Here is a 20,572-nt window from a genome sequence, read left to right on the forward strand (position 1 = left end):
GCCATTTCAGTCCAAATACATTTCCAAGGGAAAGTGCTACATATAAGGCTCAAATACAATCCCCCAGGTCTTCCATGGTTCTGTATGCCTAACGTGATTTGAGAACAGGCTACACTGGCCAGTATGTGGAACCAACAGCCATTTGCAAAGGTCTTTTTAAAAGAAAACACACTCTGCACACCAAACGGGAGCACAGAAGAATCTGGGGGAAAGGACTGCCCATGATTTTATTTTAAATACTAAGGGTTGAACCCAGGGAGTGCTGAGCTCCCTCCCCAGCTCCCCCCCCCTTTTTTTAAAGAAAAGGTATTTGTGTCTTTTTAAATTTTGAGGCAGGGTCTCTCTAAACTGCCTAGGCTGGCTTCGAACTTGCAATGCCCCTGCTCTAGCCTCTGAAGCTGGTACGGTTACAGGTGTGAACCCACACCCAGCCTTTCTGATAGAACTGTTGTAAATAATTTAAAAACCTACAAAATGTTAGGGAAATGTAGAATGACTTCTGCTGTCTCTAACAGCATTCTGGTTTGTGTAGTTCAAAACTGACAGACACCAGAGGCATTAACCATAGAATGGGACATTAGTCCTCACCCTGAGATAACAGGACACATCAAGACCCCGAGCTCTGAGGTTTTGTAACCTACATGATTGTAAAAGTGTCAAGATGGAAAAACAATCGCTAACTTTGCTTTCCTGATCCTCAATAGCCCCCTTCCTGTGGGAAGCTAGATGAATCCTAAGGGTAAACTCCCTGACTATAAAGAATTGCTACGTCAGGGTTAAAAGTTAACTGTCTTGTGACCGTGATTTACACATTGGTAATGTCCACCGAGGAGATGAAATGTAACCACCTGAATGAAATCATGGCTGTAAAACCCTGTAAGAGAAGAAGCTGTAACCCAGTACGGGGTCTGTCATTGCTCTAAGTACAATCAGCCTTTTGCTGGTAAAATAAACCTTTATAATTTCACTGCCCTTCTGCATCTCTGTGTGCGTCACTTACCGATTCCTTCCACAACATTTCCACAATGTATGAATAGCTGATAGTGTGCCTTCTGAAAAGTACTTAACAAATTTTACTCTGTCTTTTGCTACAAATATGCAGCCCCTGAAAGGACAAAAAGTCATTCCTCAATCTAATAGAGAGCATTACAGTAAATTCAGGACTCTAGAACCCAACAGGGGACGAATGGCAGCAAGCAGTGCAACTGCTCAGCCTGGGCCCTGACTGCGAAGGCACAGAAGTGTCACTCATACCTTGGTGCAGATCTCGGTGTCGGGGTTGCACTGTAAGATGTCTCTCACCATGGTCGCATTTCCCTTTTCCACAGCCCAATACAAAGCAGTTTTATTGTCCTGTATGTTGAAAAAAAGAAAAAAAGAAACAATCTGCCATGGTTTCATGTAGGACACAAGGTCAAAAACTGTTGTTGTCAACGTAAGACATCATTAATATTTCTGCCCAAAACCATTCCTACAGGCAGCACAGTGGGAAATAATGTGAATCTTTATGCTACTTGGAACTTATTTTTGAGAAATTTCTTTTGAAAGAAGCCAAGGAAGACTTAACGTAACTTGACTTCAAGGTGCAAGCCCACAGGGGCAGCAAAGTAAACCACAATTCTGTAAGGAGTCGGATTTCAGGAACAAGCTCTGGGCCTTGGTCCTGTGCAATTCTCTCTGCAATGTGGAAAAAGGCACCTGCCCAGCTGCATCTACAGATGATGCGTGAGAGACGCATCAAGACACGAGGTTGGGCATCATTGTTTTCAGCTTTCTTACTCTATTACCCATGCCCACACTGGCCAAGGCAGACAGATCCCACAATTTACTATCTCTTTGTAAAACCACGTCGACCACACAGACCTGGGAAGCAGAGCTAGAGCACAGCAAAGCAAAACCAACGGAAGTAGGAAAAGAGGAGTGACACACACACAAAGTAGCTAGATGAAAGTCTACAGCAGGTGATCTAGAAGCCATCTTTAGCCAAACTATGGCTTTAGCCCAAAAGGTAATGACTTCCTGCTGCAGCCACATTGCATTTCTTGGACCACAACTACCCTGAGTGGGTTCCCACTCTGAGGGTGGACACCACCCGGCTCTCTGGCGTGGACTCCACTTCCCTCTGTCCTCCTCCTCCCTCTGCTCCCACACTCCCCTACTGTTACAATGCCACACCAGAAATGCCCGGCCTCCCGTCCCTCCACCTGTCTTCACACTGGGCTCTGACTCTCCCTTCTTTGGAAGGCCTCCTCTTTAATGCTGTTTCCCACCTCCAGACTAACACAGGGAAACCTTTCAGCAGGCCACTCACCAAATGTGTATCATTCTGTGGCTTCGCTTTTTATGTCTACATAAAAGCATAAAAATAAATATAACTAAAACCACCCAAATTAATATACATGTTTTCTAGGTCCGGGGATTTGGCTTAATGGTGCCACTGCCTGCCTCGCAAGAGCAAGTACCTGAGTTTGATCCCTGGTACCAAAAAATGATAAAATAAAATAAAATACATGTTTCTTAAAGAGAAGGGTCCCATGTTAATTCTCCCATAGCATTAGGCATAACTTTTATTAATTTGATTAAAAAATGACCTTCAATACAACAGGTTTGTAACTATAAGGGGAAAAAAAAGCATAAGGTAGACTGACCAAAATGAACTTCCAAGAACAAATTTTTTAATCTAAACCTCTTTAAGTATTAAATAAATTCACAACATTTGCTTTTATCTTGTCCAGACTTTCTACCTGCCTCGGACTGAAGTGCATATGCCTCAACCCCAGCTGCGGTTAAACCCTTGCAGCTGTGTGAGCTGCCTGAAGCAAGGCCCACAGGTACTACCCAAGCAGCTCCAGGAGAGGATGGCAGGATGAGGAGAGGAGAGGAGAGCAAACAGGAATAAAAGAACCACATGTGGAGGAAGAATACCAACAGGAAAAACACTCCGTATCTTCAAATGCCACCCAGTCTCAGCAGCATGACCACTCAGCACAAGACAGAATGCGCTAGCCAAGGAAGAATATTCTAATAAAAGCACCCACTGCTTGGTTTACTTTCGTTCGAATTGAATTCGACAGGGACTTCATACGAGGGCGCAGTGAAAAGTAGTAACCATGTTACTGTATCCATTCGCACTGTAGGGTCCGGACTCCTGCCCACAGGGAAGCTGGGGACTATCAGCACACACCACGCCCTCATACCTGGCCTCTGATGTCGATATCGGCGTACTTCTGGAGAAGTGCACGCACAATTTCAACGTGACCACCTCTGACGGCGCCAATCAACACAGTGTCGCCACTCTGTAAAGACAAAAGCCAAGGTCAGGTGGTGCTGAGAGCAGGCGAGCACTGTTTCCCAGGTCAGGCTACTTGTGTATTCATAGCAGATGCATTCTGACTATTTCGGAAAAATGGTCTCTGTCTCCAAATAAGAGAAATGTTTAAATTAACTAGTAATAATAGATTATTATTTTTAAGACATTAACAGTCCTCAGAGTAAGGGACGAGGACATAATGCCTCAAAATGAGGAGTCCTGAAAAGTTCTAAGAGAAAATTCAGAAAGAGGAAGTGCCCAGGACCAAGAACCCACCAGCTCCTAAGGCAATCCCCTGTTCAAATGTGAATTAAACCAGTGACTGTGGCTGTCAACCCAACCAGTGAGCCCCAGGAGATGACACAGAGCCACATGGACAAGGACGAAGGCCCCAGGCTATAGCAGCCAAGTTTCATCCACACCGTGGCTCTCGGGCTGTAACTCAGAAGCCTGGTCCAGGCCAGCATTCTCAGGCATCCAGCCCGGGTGGCACGGCCCCCAGTGCAGACCATGGCTCCAGCTGGCAAAGCCCCATGATGCTCCCCGAAACACAGATGGCTCCCTGCCCTGGGTGATCACCCAGCAGCGCTCACTCCTCACCCTCTTCTGTTACCTCACGTGTTACCTGCCAGTGGGCACAGATATCCTGTAATTCGCTGCCAAGTCACACGTGAGCCCACAGCCATGGTGCAGTTCAGTTCTGCATGGGCCCCACTCCACCGAGGGCCAGGATGCCAGTCCCCAGGGGTTATGGAGCTCAGCACCTGACTGGCACACTCACAGCAGAAACAAAGCAGGCAGAGCAACTACAGCCGAGAGTGTCAGCACGGGCAAGAGTGGGTAGGTACAGAGTTTTCACCACACACAATGTCCAGGCACTGGGAAATGAAACAGGTGGGGTCCTCGCTCTGGGTACAGTGTGACAGAGAACAACATACAATAAACTCAAATCAAACAAATGCTGTGCTTAAAGAACAGGATGACGTGACAGAAAGCGACCAGCCACTGAAGGCCACTGGGAAAAGGCCAACAGGAGCTGAGGAGCAGTGACAGTGAGGAGCCACTGCCAAGGCAGAGCACTGAGGGCCCTGTAGGCAAGATCAGCGCTCTGGGAAGGCAAAGGGGGCGAAGGTGCGCCTGTGGTGTGGTGCGGTGTGGTACAGTGCGGGGAGAGACTGGAGCACAGAGCAGAACACAGAGCAGAGAGCAAAACAGTGAGTGCTGCCTCAAAATACAGCCTGGTGCAAGGGCTGCAGACGGGGCTTGGTGCTCCCCAGTCCACGCGGAAGCAGGAGGACATCAGTCTTGCTTTGCCGACACACAGGCCTTTGGGTGGGGACCACAGGCAGAGGAGAACACCTAAGCGAGAGCTCAGAGAGAATGCTGGGCAAGACACAGGGCCCTAAACGTCTCAAGGATCCAAACCATGAGCAACGTGGGCAGGAGTCACACCGCAGACAGGCAGACTCATGGCACAGTGACGACAAAGGCACAGCAAAACACAGGAGGTCGCTCTGCCAAAGACTGCGCGGCCCAAGCAAGCAGTTCCAGAGGCAGCAACGCCCCTATGAAGCCGCACTTGACGCCAGCCACCTACCCGGTCGGGGATGTTCACGTACGTCCCCGCGTCCAGCAGGTCCTGTACAATCTCTGTGTGGCCCTCCTTCGAGGCGATCATCAGGGCCGTGTTTCCATCCTTGTCAGTTAAGTTCACGTTTGGATTCCTCTTGAGAATCTCCTTGACTGACTGTGTGTAGCCTCCCTTCACTGCCACGATGAGTGCAGTCATTGAATTCTGAAAGGAAAATAAAGCCCAAGAAATCAGTAGTCTAGAAAACACAACTTATGCCACAGGCAGAAAATGGATGCTTTCCAATAGGAGGTTTGTATTTAAGTTACTTCTGACAGTAGAATGACAGTCAGACACGTACCAGACATGGCCAGGAGGTGTTATTTGCAATTTTTGAAGACACACTGATTCTCTTGAATCATCAGGATTATTAGAAACTTTAGGTCTTTAAATGGCAGTCTGAAGCTGGACTTGCTAAGTGAACAGATCTCACAAAGACTCAGAATTAAACACACCCTAAATTAAACAATCCAGCCAGACTTGCTGGTTCAAACCTGAAAACCTAGCCTTGGGAGGCTGAGGCAGGAGGACTGCCTTGAGTTTGAGGCCAACCTGGGCTACACAATGAGTTCAAGGCCAGGGTGAGCTAATACAGTGAGACCAGGCCTTCAAAAACCAAAATGATAATATATTGCCACCCTGACTGGCAGATCCTGTATTTTTAAAATTTTTGGTGGTACTAGGGATTGAATGTAGGTCCTTTGCACTGAGCTACACCCCCTACCATTGTCATTTTAAGGCAGCATCTCCTTAAGGTGCCCAGGTTGGCTTTGAACTTACTATCCTCCTGCCTCAGCCTCCCAAGTCCCTCTGTTAGAGGCAGATACCACGGTGCCCAGCAGTTCCTGAGTATTCATATGCACTCAAAAACAACCTGCCCTGCCAGGCCTATGTCCCCAGCTGTCTTGGGCAGGCTGGGCACACTACTGGCACTCAGGATGGAACCAGGGAACTGCTAGTCAGCAAGACGTATTCAGCCAATTTTTAAGATTTCTCTGTTTTAACAATTTCTGATATTTTAAAATCTGTTTGTTAAAGAGGGAAAATGAGACATAAAATGTGATACAAAAACATTTAAAAATTACATTAACTTGTTTTGTTTTTTACTGGGGATCAAACTCAGGTCCTTCTGCTTGTGAGGCAGACAGCAGAACCAATGAGCTAAATCCCCAGCCCACAACATTAACTGTTTAAAAAGAGAAGTATTTTAATAGAGTATAACAACTTTTTTCCAGGGCCAGAATGTGGCTCAGTGGTGCCGCCACCTGCCTCATAAGCAGAAAGTCCTGAGCTCAATTCCCCGTACCAAGAAAGAAAATTTTTCTCCACAATTGAGATTTAAAACTATTTGACATGAAAAGCTTTCCAAATAACTTATATCAGGGTTAATTAAAACAGTCTATATTTTTAGCCTCCTAAAATTTAGCTTTATTAGTACTAGATCTTTCAAAGTACACATTTATTGTTTTTCACAATATGACACCCTACGAGTAAGAGAAAGTAATTGTTTTTCTAACTTGATATCATATAAAAACTGGACAGAAATTTTCCTAGGCATGTTCCAATACTTAAAATATTGTCTCTTAAAACCAAAGACATCCTCTACCACCAAGGCTCAGGGCAGTGATGGCGAACCTTCTAGAACGTTTAGTGACAAGGGCACGCTAAGGCATGTGCCACAGGTTCAACACCCCCAGCTGTGGAAACCACAGGTACTTACAGCTCCTTCTTGGTCCACATCGGCTCCCATGGCCAGCAGATGCTTCACACACTCTAAATGGCCCTTCCGCGCAGCCCAAACCAAGGGGGTGGTTCCATACTAGCCAGGCAAAAATGCATCTCAAATTACCATCAGAGGCATAAGAAACTAGCTCACATCAACTCTGATAAATTCATACTTTGAGTATTTTTAGGTAATGTTGGCATCAATTACAGTCTTCACGCTAGCTAACCCTATTCCCTTATTTTCCCGCTGGACAGACGGTTAAGGACTTGTACACTCTAGTACACTGCTGGAATCAGCGGCCATTTGCATCATAGTCACACAGCCTCACATTTTCAACAAGCTTCCACCCACTGCTTCCCATACTTTGTGTCTGTTTTTGCAGTTCTAGGGATTAAACCCTGGGCCTTTGCACTGATCTACATCCTTTGCCCGTTTGTAAAGTTTATTGTAAGACAGGGTCTCACTTAATTGCTAAAATGCCCAAGCTGTGCTGAAACTTGCAATCCTCCTGCCTCAGCCTCCCTGCGTGCTGGGATTACAGGCGTGTGTGCCTGTTTTGCTACATAGTTATTAACCTAAAATGGCTAATGGAATAATATGAATTTGATTGGAAGAACAAAAAGATGTCACTCTCTTCAGGCAACAGATACTGCACAGTGAGCCAGGCTATGAGGACTGGGTCCTGAGCTCTCTGTTCCAAGAGAAGATGGCCCTGAATGCCCACCTCTCCAGGCAACACTCAGGTAAGTCTGAAGATAAACAGGAGCTCATCAGGCAGGGACAGAGCAACACAAGGTGTGTTGGAGCCCTGCAGGGTCCACAGCACCTCGTGCCTGATTGCCAATGGCTGCAGGAAGCCTCACAGCAGCCTGGGACAGTCTCTGGGGTCCTAAACTCAAAAGGGAGAGATAGCCAGAGCTGTACTTTCAGAAGGTCCTTCCCACAGCAATGCAGAGGAAGCAAAAAGGATGAACGGCAGGAAGGAGAGCTATGACAGGACCGGATGAAGCCAGAAAGCCCTTGGCCCCAGACTGTCCTCTCAGGAACCATGACTGTGACATGATGAACACCCCAGGGCCATGCAGGGCTCCATCTATGACACAAGTCTCTATACACACTGCCGCAATATGCAAACAGTGCCATAATATGATCCCAGCACTCAGGAGGCTGAGGCAGGAGGACCGCCCCAAGTCAAGGCCACCCTAAATGACACAGGGACCCTGTCTCAAACTACATCAAAAAGGACCAGGGATTTAGCTCAGTGGTTCCGCCGCCTGCCTTGACAGTGAAAGGTCCTGAGTTCAATCCGGGGTACCAAAAAAAAAAAACTTGTCACATTAGAGCAGCTCCCGAGCACCCCCGGCACACTGCGGGCAGCCTCTGCTGACCTACCTTATCCGAGCAGTTGACCTTGGCACCGTTTTGCAGCAGGAGATGCACAATATCTGCATGGCCTCTCCCGGCCGCCCAGATGATCGGGTAAACGCTGTACTGCTGGGATGGAGAGGGGAGGGAGGGAGCGGGCAGGGAGGGACGGAGGAGACGCAGTGAGGAAGAACACTTTTGAGGTGGACCTTTGCAACACCTATCTGCAAATACCTATCGATAAGAATCAAGTATCGATGGGTATAAGAAAAACAGTATTTTTTTAAGTTACCGCCCTTTCTCCAATTTAAAAACAACTGACAACTAAGATACACTCAACCTTAGATAAGCATATGCCGTAAATACATTTTCATGGCGTTAACACAGCCAGGGTAATTATCTAGCCAAAGGCAGGGCTACTGAGAGGAACACAAAACAAAAGGAGTACGGATACACCAACAGACAGAAGGCATGGTGACTTGGTAAATGTCTTTCCCAGATGCACACTCACAGAAAGATGGCAAGAATGCTTAGGATTTCAAAATCGCCTTTGGAAATAAACAATTTTAATGAACATGAGCACTAAGAATTGCTTTTTTGTTGACAAAAATTAAGGAATAAAGACAACTTACAAAATTCTCATTGTGTTCCGAAATCAGTCTACCTTGTATCTAGTGTGCTCTAAAAAAGGCCTATCCTACCTACTGTGAAGTATGAGCAGCGAAAACAGAGGTGGTGAACTACAGCACGTGTGTTATTGTGTTTTTAAGACAAAAGACATTAAGGTATGAGTTGTTTTTTTAACAAAAACCTCAGTATTCTGGTTTAATTGCAGTGTTGGCACTCTGAGATCAGTAAGTGGGCTCGGTTGCAGTTTGGGCGCTGTCTCTGAAAGGTTTGCCACCCCTGCCCAAAGCATTCCCTAGGAAACCAGCAAGGACGTGTCCCTTAATGCTTACCAGACCAGTGACACTTGGGTTGGCCCCGTGACACAGAAGCAGCTCTACCACGTCGGTGCGGCCCTTGTAGCAGGCCCACATGAGCGCGGTCCACCCGCCCTAGAAGAAAAAGGGCAAAGTAGACCATTGCCAAGCACAAAAATGCCACAAGTCAAGTTCCTTCTTCATACATCTTTATAAAACCATTGCTTCCTGGAGATGGTACTACCGAGTTTTAAATTCCCCAAATCTCCAGGGAAATATACAATAGAACATAAAACCAATCAAATCTCATATCCACAAATGATTACACTTTGTACTGCATTACAAAAGCTGAAATAAAATGTTCACGTTGGACTCTTCAAATTTCTAAGACTCCTGGCTGTTTAAAATCTTGCTTCCAGAAAACTTTCCAGGTCCCTAGCTCTCCTCTTCCTTGTATGGTCTGGCCTTTACCCACACAGGCACTGCAACAAACACAGTCAACTCCTGAACTGAAATATTTAAGTATTTCCTGTATTTAAATAGATCTTTCAAATCCTGGAGATCTATGCTCAGGAAGGGGTGGGCAAGGCCAACAAGTACAAACTCACTGCTGGACAACATTCAGGAGCACAGGTCTCTTGAGCTATAACACAGTCCAGTAAAACAGGACAGTGTAACCAAATCTTACTGAGGACTGAAAAGTTCTCTTTGCTTTTTAAAATTAGCGTTTGGACTAACCCATATTTGGTTCTGAGACTATAATCACTCAATCCTTCTAATCCTGTTTCAACATCATTAGAAAAGTATAAAAAGTGCTTATCCTAATTTGGAAAAGTCAAAACTACTGAGAAAGAAAACAGATCAGTGGCAGCCAGGGGTTGGGCAGAGAGCTGAGGAGTGGATCATAAAGGACGTGATGAGGGAACTCTGAAACGGTGGAGCCACGGCGGGCACATCAGGGGTTTGTACCTCAGGGAGCTGCACTGCAGGAGAGCACTTCTCAGAGTCAAGCAGAATGTGGACGGGTGGATGGGTCGCTGGATGGACAGAAGGATGACAGACAGATGATGGGTGGACAGACAGATGGCTGATGAATGGGACGGGGGATGGACAGATGGCTGATGGGTACATGAGTGATGGTCACATAGACGAAGAGATCGAAGTTAACATCACCCAGTACACGTGCTGGGGCAGTGCAGAGGGCACAGCCTTGTGCAGTGCTCTCAGGAGCAAAGCACAACCTCAGCCCCATCATGGGAAACATCAGACAAGTCCAAACAGAGGTACATTCTAAGGGTACAGAGGAGGGCTCTTCAAAGTCATGAAAAGATTTAGCTAGGTCAGTTACAGAGCTAGACACCTAATCAAGCCAAGGCTTACACTAGTATTTTAACCTGTAAAATGTGTGCCCAGAACTTCTCAAAGACCACGCCCTCACTTTAATTTGAATAATGTACCCCAAGCAAATTATCTATGAGATAAATTTTTAATCTCAAGAAAACAACACCTAAATATATTAACATAAGAAGACAGAATGATCAACAACTGAGATCTCATCTTATTAAAAAGCTTCTGTACAGCAAGAAAAATTAACAACACAGTGAAAAGACAACCAGAGTGGGAACCAGCTATTCAGATAAAGGACTAATATCTAAGACTATGTAAAGAACTCAAAAAAATCAGACCCTCCCCAAATTTAAAGATCCCATCCAAAAATTGACATTTGAAATAAAAAGACACTTATCAGATGAAGAATTAGAAACAGACAATAAATATATGAAGAAATGTTCAACATCACTGGTCATTTGTGAAATGAGAATTAAAACAACACTGGGATTTTATCTCACTCAAGAAGGAAGGGCTGCTATCAAAAAATCAACCAGGGCCAAGGATTTAGCTCAGTGGTTTCGCTGCCTGTCTTGCAAGTGCAAGGTCCCAAGTTTGATCTCCAGTATCAAAAAGAAAAAAGAAATCAACCAATAAGGGCTGGGGATTTAGCTAGGCGGCACAGCACCTGCCTGGCAAGTGCGAGGTCTGAGGTTAAATCTCCAGTTCCAAAAAAGAAAAAAAGAAAGAAATCAACCAATAACAAATGCTGGATGGGATGTGGGGGGAAAAGGAACCTTTTTCACTCTTGGTAACTGGTGCCACCACTGTGGAAATCAGTGTGGAGAGTCCTGACAGGGAAATGGCAGGACTTCTCCAGAACTCAGATCTCAGTGACACCATCTTATGTATCAAGGCAGGCCATCTCCTTCCTTTCTCCTACTGTTAGAGGTCACTCTGACAAAGTGAGACGCTGCGACAATGAGCCAAAAATGGTCCTTCTTCTTCCCTTCACGCTTTAACCAAACGCCAAAATCAAGTAAGTGTGAAGTGATAATTAAGGATCACGTCTTATTCAACTTGTCATGCATACAGATAGCAGGTCGGAGTGGGATTAGTTTTTTCCTTTTTTTCCAGTACTGGGAATCAAACTCAGGGCCTTGCACTTTCCAGGTAGGCACTGTGCTGCTGAGCTATATCCCTGGTCCTCAGAATTACTTTTTTTTTGAAGTAAAATAAATTTATTCCATTGACAGGGAACAATGACACCTAATGGCAGTGCCCTGATCGACCCCCCATTGGGAGAATTACATTTTATAATGGGGTCTAGAAATGTTATTCTGAAAATTACAACAACTTACAAATATATTTTTAAAACCGTACCATGTCCTTAAAAGTCATATCTAAAGGTCACGATTTTCAGTTCTAAAATACTTAAATATTACAAAATAGTGAGTTGTTTTTAACAATATTTCAGAATTTTAAACTGAAAATGATCACTAGGAACATTTTAAAAGGACACTGAACCAAAAGAAAAACAACAACAACAACAAAAGAGCCAGAGAGCCAGGTGTGGTGGTGCACACCTGTAATCCCAGCACTCAGGAGGCTGAGGCAGGAGGATCGCTGTGAGTTCAAGACCAGCCTGGGCTACATAGTGAGTTCTAGGTCAGACTCAACTACATAGTGAGACCCTGTCTCAAAAAAACAAAGAGAAACAGAGAGAAAAAGACACGGACATTGTAAGGCCTGGGTTTAAGACATTCTTGAGGATCATTTTAACATTCAACCTCAAACCTAAAAACAGTAACATCGTCTCAGACATGGAAGTAAGACTTCACGGCGTTCCTGTTAGGGTTGGGGGCATGCACACACCATATCCCGGTGCTCCAAGTCTACCCCACATCTGAGCAGCTCTTCCACGACGTGCAAGTGCCCTTCTTTCGAGGCAGAGATGAGCGCCGTCCAGTTATCCTGGAACACAGATGCAGAGATGGTGGGTTTTAAACCAAAAGTCACATTCCAAAGCAGGGAAAATGTATGTGAGGGTACACACCGAATGATCACAGTGAACTGACACAGTCTGACCCACTGACACGACCCTGGGCGCTCAAAAACACTCTGCTACCTGTGGTGTCTCATAGCTCACGGCTGCTGCCTTCGGGGAGACAGGACCACCCACACCTCTTGGCTTGGCCCAGCTGGCGACCTGGACTATACACTCAAGTAAAAGCTAGAACCAGGGGCTCCACATGGTGAGTTTAGATATTAGGTGAAAAAGAACTAGACTCCTTCACTTTTTTTTTTTTTTAATTTTAAAGTTTTTATTTTTTGGTACCAGGGATCAAACTTGGGACTTTATGCTTGTGAGGCAGGCGGTGGCACCACTGAGCTAAATCCCCGGCCCTTCCTACATACTTCAAATAAAGGATACAAGAATCCTATTTTAGCAATTTAATTCAAATGATTATCCAATTAAAAAAAAAGTAGCTGCGCAGCCCTCAAAGGTAGTCCAAGAAAACAGAAAAGCAGAAGAAATGTGATCCCGAGCCTTCGGGGGCAACAATCCTAAGGGACCACAGCCTCCAGAGCCCACGCGCACTTCCTGTTTACAGCACGCTGCTCTGGAACGCCCTGCAGGGCGGTTCCCAGCTAAACCCCCTCCCCCACTCCCCAGCCCCCTGCACAGCCAGCACCAGAGGAGGGGACCCGCCTGGCCTTCACTGGAAGCACAGGCAGGCAGAGGTGAGGGGCCTGCAGTCCGCTTTCTTATCCAGTCACTCTCTCCTCAGGAACAAAGGAGCAAATCACAGGAGGAGCATGGAGACAGCCGCTGTGCGGGTACATACCAAGTCTTCCAGGTTGCAGTTGGCTCCATTCTTAATCAGCTCCTTCACGATCTCCAGGTTCCCCTGCTCGGCCGCAAGCATCAGCGGGGTCTGCCCACACTGCAGAGCAGAAGAGTCTCGAGCCTGGCCGGGCCCCACAGTGCTGCTCTCGAGGACACAGGGTCCCCACCTCTCCTCACCGCCCAGGCTCCCTTCCCTTCCCTTCCCTGGCTGGGACACAGCGCCAGCCCCACCTTGCACTTCTCAGCTTCCACACTTGTTTAGAAATCTCCTGGCCTACAGAAATGTGACACAAACACAGTGCAGACAGACTAGGCCCTTGCTTCCCTACTCACGGTGACTCCAGGCCAGCACGGGATGAGACACTGTCACCAACGGGGCTGCCCGCGCTCACCTGTATCTCAGCTCCCCAGAGGCCCGGGCTGCACAAACACCTACCATTCAGGCACTGCATCAGTCTTCCTAATTCCTAGAATCCTATTTCACCTTATCTGGGGAGGGGGAATTGAGACAGGATCTCACTAAGGAGCCCAGGCTAGCCTGAAACTCACAGCTATCTTCCTGCCTCAGCTTCCCAAGTGCAAGGATTATAGGCATGCACCACCATGTCAGGCCCAACACAGTATTTTTAAAATAATACATTTTGTTATTTTCAATATGCTAAGAAAATATCTATAAAAACCTTCACTCACTATGCATGATCATAGGAAGGTGTGATGTTAACTAACCAAAATATGTTAAACAAAGAAACATTAAAAATATAGGCATTATTATAAAAAACATAGGCATTAACATTAGGTGAATTTCATTCTGAAGACTCCAAGAAAGGTGGGAGGGAACAAACAGATTATAGTTTGAGAGCAAACAGAGCAGGGTTAAAATTTATACCACAACAGGCATAGCAGTGCATGCCTATGATCCCAGCAATTAGGAGGCTGAGACAAGAGAATCACTGAGGGTTCAAGGTCAGCCTAGGCTCCCTAGTAAGTTCAAGGCCAGCCTGAACAATGTAGTAAGACCCTGCTTCGAAAAAGAAAGCAAGCAAGCAAACATGCCTATAACCCCCAGCTATCAGGAGGCTGATGTAGGAAGATTACAATTTCAAGGTCAGCCTGAGCAACTAAGAGAAACCATCTCAAAATAAATGGATGAAAAGGGCTGTAGACATAGCTGAGTGGTCACACTTGCCAGCATGTGTGAGGCCCTGAGTTCAACCCGAGCACAAAAACATTTCAACCCTCTACACACAGATACACTATGGGCACACAGGCGCACATATATGTGCAAAGTATCGTTACTCAGCCATCTTATCTGCCTGCTGGCAAGAAATACACTATATTGGAAATATAGTATTTCAGTTCTTTTGAGAAGACCCTGCTAAGTCTGTCTGCCCACCATCTGCTCCTGGTGTTAAGGTGCTAGAGCTCTCTGAACACCCTGGACGTGTGTCCTCTGCCAGAACAGCAACCCAGGCTTCCCTCACACCCTCCCGCCCTCCCACGGACAGCTTCCTCTGCTGTGAGGAGCTCCAAGTTCCACTCGGCCCCTCTGTTCCTTCTTGCTATTGTTTCATGCGCTATTTGGGAAGTCTTTGCCTTGTCTGTGACATCAATTATTCCCCTTATGCTCTCTTCAAGGAGTTGCAAAGTTTCCCCCTTCTGTCTCTCTTAGACAGAAGCTTTCTTTCCCTCAATAAATTTTTCCTACTCTTAAAAAAAGAGTTTTAGGTCTTATACTTAGGTTTCTGATCTGGTTTTAAATGACTCAGAAAAAAGCTTTTTAAAAGCCTTAATTCTGTCTAGCTAATCTATTTATAGGAAGAGTGAGTCTTCAGTAATCTCCAGGCCCTAAGAAGCATTTTAGGGGCTGGGGATTTAGCTCAGTGGTTCCGCTGCCTGCCTAGATGAAGCATTTTAGTTTCCTGGAATGATTATTCCGTTGGGGACCGAAAAGTACACTACAAGCCTCAGTTCACCCTGTTCATCTTCTAAGGGCCGAGAGCCGAGACCCCTCTCTCCTCAATGGCCTGTCGCCTCAGCGCAGGTCCTTGCATGGACCAGGCAGTCCACAAATAGTTCTGTTTAGAAACTCGGTCTTACCTCATTTCTCTCGTCAACATCTTTACATTTTTCCAGAAGAGCTTTCAGGGCAGGAATGTTTTCTTCCTCTACATAATTTATCACACTCTGTGATATTAGAACTGACATTTTCACAGAAAGGTATAGTTATCTTTATGTCAATACCTGTTAAAAGCAAATTAAACAAAACAGTTTGTGGTTAGAAAAGAGCTAAGTTACTACTAAGCACCTTCCTAGCCCCTAACCTTCAATGCTGGCAAACCAGGCCCCAATGCACGGCCGCTGGAATGCTGACAAGACAGGTGTCCTTCCCCAGACGTAACTCATCTTGACCCAACTCAACCTGAGCAGGAGCTCGGCCCACCCCCAGACCTCCTCCACACCACGCCAAGTGAGAAGCGGAGCCCCTGCCCCTAGCTGTCTCCAGTCTGACACGCTGCAGCTCCTGGGCCCAGCACTTGGAAAGCATCCGTGACTCCCCTCCTCCCTCTCACAGTCCACATTTCAGCCTAGTGGCACCTGCAGAACTCACCTCGCAGGTTCAATTCCTGCACCCATCACTGCACCCTGCTACAAGCGCCACCCTCTCCCCACCTCCAGGCCCCAAAGCCCCGAAGTGGTGGTGCAGGTGTCCCTGTGAAGAGGACATGGGGAGCCTGGCTTCTCCCCAGCTCTCCACTCCCAGGTGCAGGTCCAGCACAGGGCCTACAGAGCAGGGGTGGAGAGAGAAAGGGAAGCAGCCCTAACCAGCAGGCACCGGCCTGGCATGCACAGTGAGGCCGTGGTGTGTAGCGCAGTACCCTCACACAGCACCCCTCTGAGACCACAACCAGGACAAAGCAGGGCCGCTGTGAGTCCCATGTGAACACTGCTAAAACGAATGCGGTCCACCACGACACGCCCAGACGGCTCCCCACCCGGGGTGACGCAGTGACTGCTGCCCTTTAATTACAGCTTTATCCTTACTCCCTTCTCCTTCTACACAGGATTTCCACTGTGCAGTCCAGAGCGAGCAGCTCCTGCACACCCGAAGCCAGACCCGCCTCCCTGAACTGTGAGCCTGCCCTGGAAGGCGGCGCCATCAGGTCCAGTCAGAGTCTCCGAACGATTGACACTCGAGTCACGTGTGTGAGTGCAGACAAGCATCCACACACCGAAGAAAGGGGAACGCGACACCGACACGTGAAGCCCATGGTGGAGAGTACGTGCGACAGAAGGAGCCCTGCATTTGTCCAGTGCGCACACAGACATCCCGGGAGGATTGGGAGGCACAGGACTCTGCTGGCAGAGATCTTCCTGATACAGGACTGAAACGAGCCGATGATGACCCCCACCCCTACACACCTTTGTGTTGTTCTGCTCTGACACAAGTCTACAATCGTTCCATTAGGAAAAACAAAAATATCTCATCACAAGAACAAAACTGTGCAGCCGGGAGTGGTGGTGCACACCTATGATCCCAGCACTCAGGAGGCTGAGGCAGGGAGATCCCGCATTCAAGCCCAGCCCGGGTACCTTTGTGACTTAGTGAGACCCTATCTGAAAAAATGAAAAGGACTGGAAATGTGGCTCAGTGTGAAGGCCCTGAGTTTGATTCCCAGTGCCACAAAAGAAAAAGAGAAAGGGCCTCTGTAAGGGGAGCTCTGTGCAGGGTGGAGTCCACACCCTGGGACCAGACTGGATTGACAAAAGCCTTCGTACTTGCGTTGGCATTACCTCAAGCGGGTCTCCTGACTTGACTTCCTGCATTTCCCTACCCTCACATACCTGCATAGTTACATGCAAAAGCCCTAGGACAGGGCCTAGCACAGGAGCTTGAGAAACCCGCCGTCAGCTGTGGTACCTTCCATCACGACAGAACACCAGAATCTCCTAAGCTCGCCTTTCACCAGATTCCCTAACCTGTTGTTCTGTCTCGGGACCCATTTTATCCCCTTCCCAGCAGGCTTCTACACTTGTCCTTGTCACATCTGCCTGCACAGAAGCCTCCCAAGGACCACTTCGCATCCCAACTCCATAGCAGCCATCCTCGCTCAAAACCCTCAACCCCACCCAGTGACACAGGCTGCACTCGCTGTCCCCACTCTCTCCCCTGCTCAGCACCCACACAGCCCAGGCACAGGCACCCGCACCGTACTGCTCCAGAACCAACGCAGGGCCCAGTGGACGCTAGTGAGGGACCAAGCACAGCCTGTGAAGCTCGTGCCAGGGTGGGGCTCAGGCTGCCCTGTTCTTCTCCTCACTCACCATGACACCAGGTCCGCCCACACTTCACGCGGGGCTTCAGTTCCGTCTAACGATGATGCATCACAGCATTACTTTACTGTGAAACCCTTGTGCATGAGGTCACACCTTACTCACCTTTCCATTTTAAGGACCTAAGTGAGGGCTTGGTACCTCAACAAAAGTGATTACGGCATTAACCAGAATACAATGACATAAGCAGTTTGCAACCTAAATTTTATGGTGTTTTGAGGTGGGGTCTCACTCGGTAGTGGTGATCCTCCTGCCTCAGCCTCCTGAATGCTGGGATTGCAAATGTGCACCACCACATCCACCTTGCAACCTTAATTTTAATCTTATAGTTGGTGAATCTGAGTAAGGAGTAAGAGGGTTCACTGTACTATTCTTATGAGTCTCCCAGAAGTTAAGAAATTAAAATAAAAATCTCCTCCTAGGTCTGGTGAGGGCCTCCAGCTGCTCTACCACCATCGTGCTCCCCATGCCTGATGTGCTGCCTGAGACAGAGGAGGAGCCAAAAGACTCTCAAGAAGGAAGGAGTCCAAGGGGCAAGGCCCCACCTGTGCTGCATGCATATGTCTGGGGCACTGCTATGGTCTGCATCAAAAATGCCCCCCCACCCTGGCACTGTGCGCTCAGAAGCCGGAGGACAGATCAAGCTCTGGGGACCTCAGCCCGTCTGCAGGAGGCAGCTCACTGGGGCAAGCCCACAAGGGTATATTCCTGTCCCCGGCTCTCCCCTCTCTGGCCTCTTCCTCGCTCTGGTTCCTGGCTCCCATGAGGTTAGTCTTCCACACCCTTCCACCATGATATTTCTACCCTGAAGCAGACCATGGACCAGACTGTGAGCCCGAATAAACCATGAGAAGGGTAAGAAAGGCAATGTTAAATGCAAGATGCATGCTACCCTGTGGGAGTCCTACAGCACCCTCATAAGCGTCAGTTCACATGATGAGAGACTCTCATGACAGCAGCATTTACATAGTACTCTAGCTTAAGAGACGCTTCATAGCTACGCTCTTGAGGTTGTAAATAATTCCGTAGAGCAAATATTATCTTTCATTTTACAGATGACATAATAGGTGTGCATACATAAGCAACTTGCCACACAGGATGCAAAAAGCAAATGCAGCAAGGTGATAACCTTGAGCTACAATTAATTCAAGGTAGAGCAGTGCCAGAGGAACCCAAATCGCCATGAGGTCTGAAGAGAAGCTACCTCTCTGCTGGGTTGCCACAGAAGGACCTTTCTGTGTAGACCTCAAGAACAGGCCAAGTACGCGAGCTGGGAAATGAGCAAGGGCACGCCAAGCAAAGGGGTAGCCCCAGCTCAGGGGCAGAGTGCTGATGGAGCAGCTGCATCCCAGGAGTGCCGTGAGGAGGCCTTCAGGAGAGAAGTGAGAGGTGAGGCTGAGAGCCAAGGCAACCTCATCTGTAATCTCTCCAAGGACAAAGGCCCTGCTACGTTACTCTCAACCACTGTGTTCTCTAGATCGCCAGAACAGAGGCTAAGGCCTGCACCAGACACTGTGAGCCCTGTATAAGATGTTCTAGTTCTGCAGCAGTCAGCAGAACGAGCTCCAGACCCAGAAGACCACTCCCGAGTAGCAGGATCCGAGAGGCCCAAGGGTACGCAGTTGCCTCGTCCTGGCCTCCCTTTTAGTCCTCTACAGCTCCTCAACTTCTCAGCCCCTCTACAGCAACGCATGAGGGGAGAAACTGAGCTTTAGTAAAAGGAGGAAGAGGGGAATGGCACACTCAGACAAGACCGAAGAAAACTTATCTCCTTGCACTGTACACCAGCCAGACTGGGAAAACACAAAGAACCAGAACTCTAGGCACAGGTCATAGATTCCTCCAAGCAGCCCACAGAAAAGGGGCCCGGCAGTAGGAACAGAGTAGAAATGGAAGATACTGCCACCTTCAACAATACAAAATCCCTAGGATTTGCACTTTTGGACCCACCAAAATCTCCAGAATAAATCCTGGATGAAAAAAATTTTTTTTAATCATGGGACTGGGGAAAAAAAAGAACATGTCAAAGATGACTACATGCCACGTGCATGTGACTGGAGGTCCTACTCTCAATTACCAAAAGAAGCAACAGCAGGAGGGTCAGAAGTTTCTCTGAGGCTCATGCCCACCACTCCCCACCACCACAGCTGAATGAATAAGGTCGTGGGGGCTCAGGACAAGGCAAAGTGCTCCAAAGAAGTAGGATTGGGGAAAACCACCCAGTATTTGAAAAGACAAATCTGAAAATCGCTCACACAAAGACTGTGGAAAAGGATTCTCATGCTGGTGTGACTCAGAATGGTGTGCAAAGCGTGTCATGTACTGCACAGTCTCTGGTCCCAGAAAGCACCGTTCAATAGAAACTGACTTGTCAACAAGCATCCGGAAAGATCAGATCCACACTAGCAAGCCAGAGAACAAAGAATGCACCTTGTTAAGGCCTTTTTTTTTTTTTCTTTTTAACTTTAGCTCCACACCAGAAACCCTACAGGTGCTTTAAAGAAAAACTGCTGATTTCTGGTCCTTCATGTAGTCAAAATGTGGGCAGAAACGAAAACCTAAGAATCAGGCAGAGGGGATTCTTGAGCCACACCCCAGGCCAAGCAATTACCATTCAGCAACCGACAGCTAAGAAAGCTGCATTTTTAACAAGCGCCTCTAGGGCGCGGAGAAGACTCTATCAATCGTGTTTAATAAAATACTCTCCACTGACTTAAGCCTCTCTAGATGGCAAAACCTTTTCAGAGAATAAAAATTGCAACACTGCTAGCTGCAAAGAAACGGTGGACCGCAGTGGTCCCTGGCTTGCTGGGGTATTTCGCCAGGTGTTAAATTAGAAGTCCGCCTAGGACAATGGAGCAATGGAGTGCGAGGGAGAAAACAACAACGCCGCACCCGCGGACGCCCGGCAACGTAAACCCGGCTCGCCCGGGTCGCAGGGGAAGGGGGTTCTCGAGGCGGTGGGGTGCAAAGGCCAATGCCGCTTCACCAATGTCCTCGTCCCGACCACCGCCCTCAGGGGGCCCGGACGGCAGGGAAGACTGACGCCGAGCCCCCAACCTACCCGGCGCCCTGTCAGCGCCTACTCGTTCGACAGCGCGACCCGACC

At 47.7% G+C, this 20,572-nt stretch overlaps 1 protein-coding gene across 10 annotated transcripts in view; it reads right to left on the reverse strand.

Annotated features, from left to right (window-relative positions):
* The window catches only part of Kidins220 (kinase D interacting substrate 220), a 72,091-nt gene extending 56,719 nt beyond the window's left edge, over window positions 1-15,372 (reverse strand). For 6 of the 10 annotated variants that reach the window (XM_033756171.1, XM_033756169.1, XM_033756167.1 and 3 more), the window contains exons 1-9: window positions 15,229-15,372; window positions 13,130-13,228; window positions 12,156-12,254; window positions 8,991-9,089; window positions 8,059-8,160; window positions 6,661-6,759; window positions 4,908-5,105; window positions 3,198-3,296; window positions 1,255-1,353 (exon numbers count right to left, since the gene is read on the reverse strand). In XM_033756171.1, coding sequence (XP_033612062.1) covers window positions 1,255-1,353; window positions 3,198-3,296; window positions 4,908-5,105; window positions 6,661-6,759; window positions 8,059-8,160; window positions 8,991-9,089; window positions 12,156-12,254; window positions 13,130-13,228; window positions 15,229-15,336 — 1,002 coding nt within the window. In that variant the 5' untranslated portion in view covers window positions 15,337-15,372. The remainder of the gene's footprint in view (window positions 1-1,254; window positions 1,354-3,197; window positions 3,297-4,907; window positions 5,106-6,660; window positions 6,760-8,058; window positions 8,161-8,990; window positions 9,090-12,155; window positions 12,255-13,129; window positions 13,229-15,228) is intronic. The other 4 variants (XM_033756172.1, XM_033756170.1, XM_010622671.1 and 1 more) reach the window with 2 other exon arrangements.
* Between the last annotated feature and the right edge of the window lie 5,200 nt (window positions 15,373-20,572).

The sequence above is a fragment of the Fukomys damarensis genome, unplaced genomic scaffold (genome assembly GCF_012274545.1).
Source record: "Fukomys damarensis isolate Sample0158 unplaced genomic scaffold, DMR_v1.0_HiC HiC_scaffold_25, whole genome shotgun sequence".
Classification (NCBI taxonomy): Eukaryota; Metazoa; Chordata; class Mammalia; order Rodentia; family Bathyergidae; genus Fukomys; species Fukomys damarensis.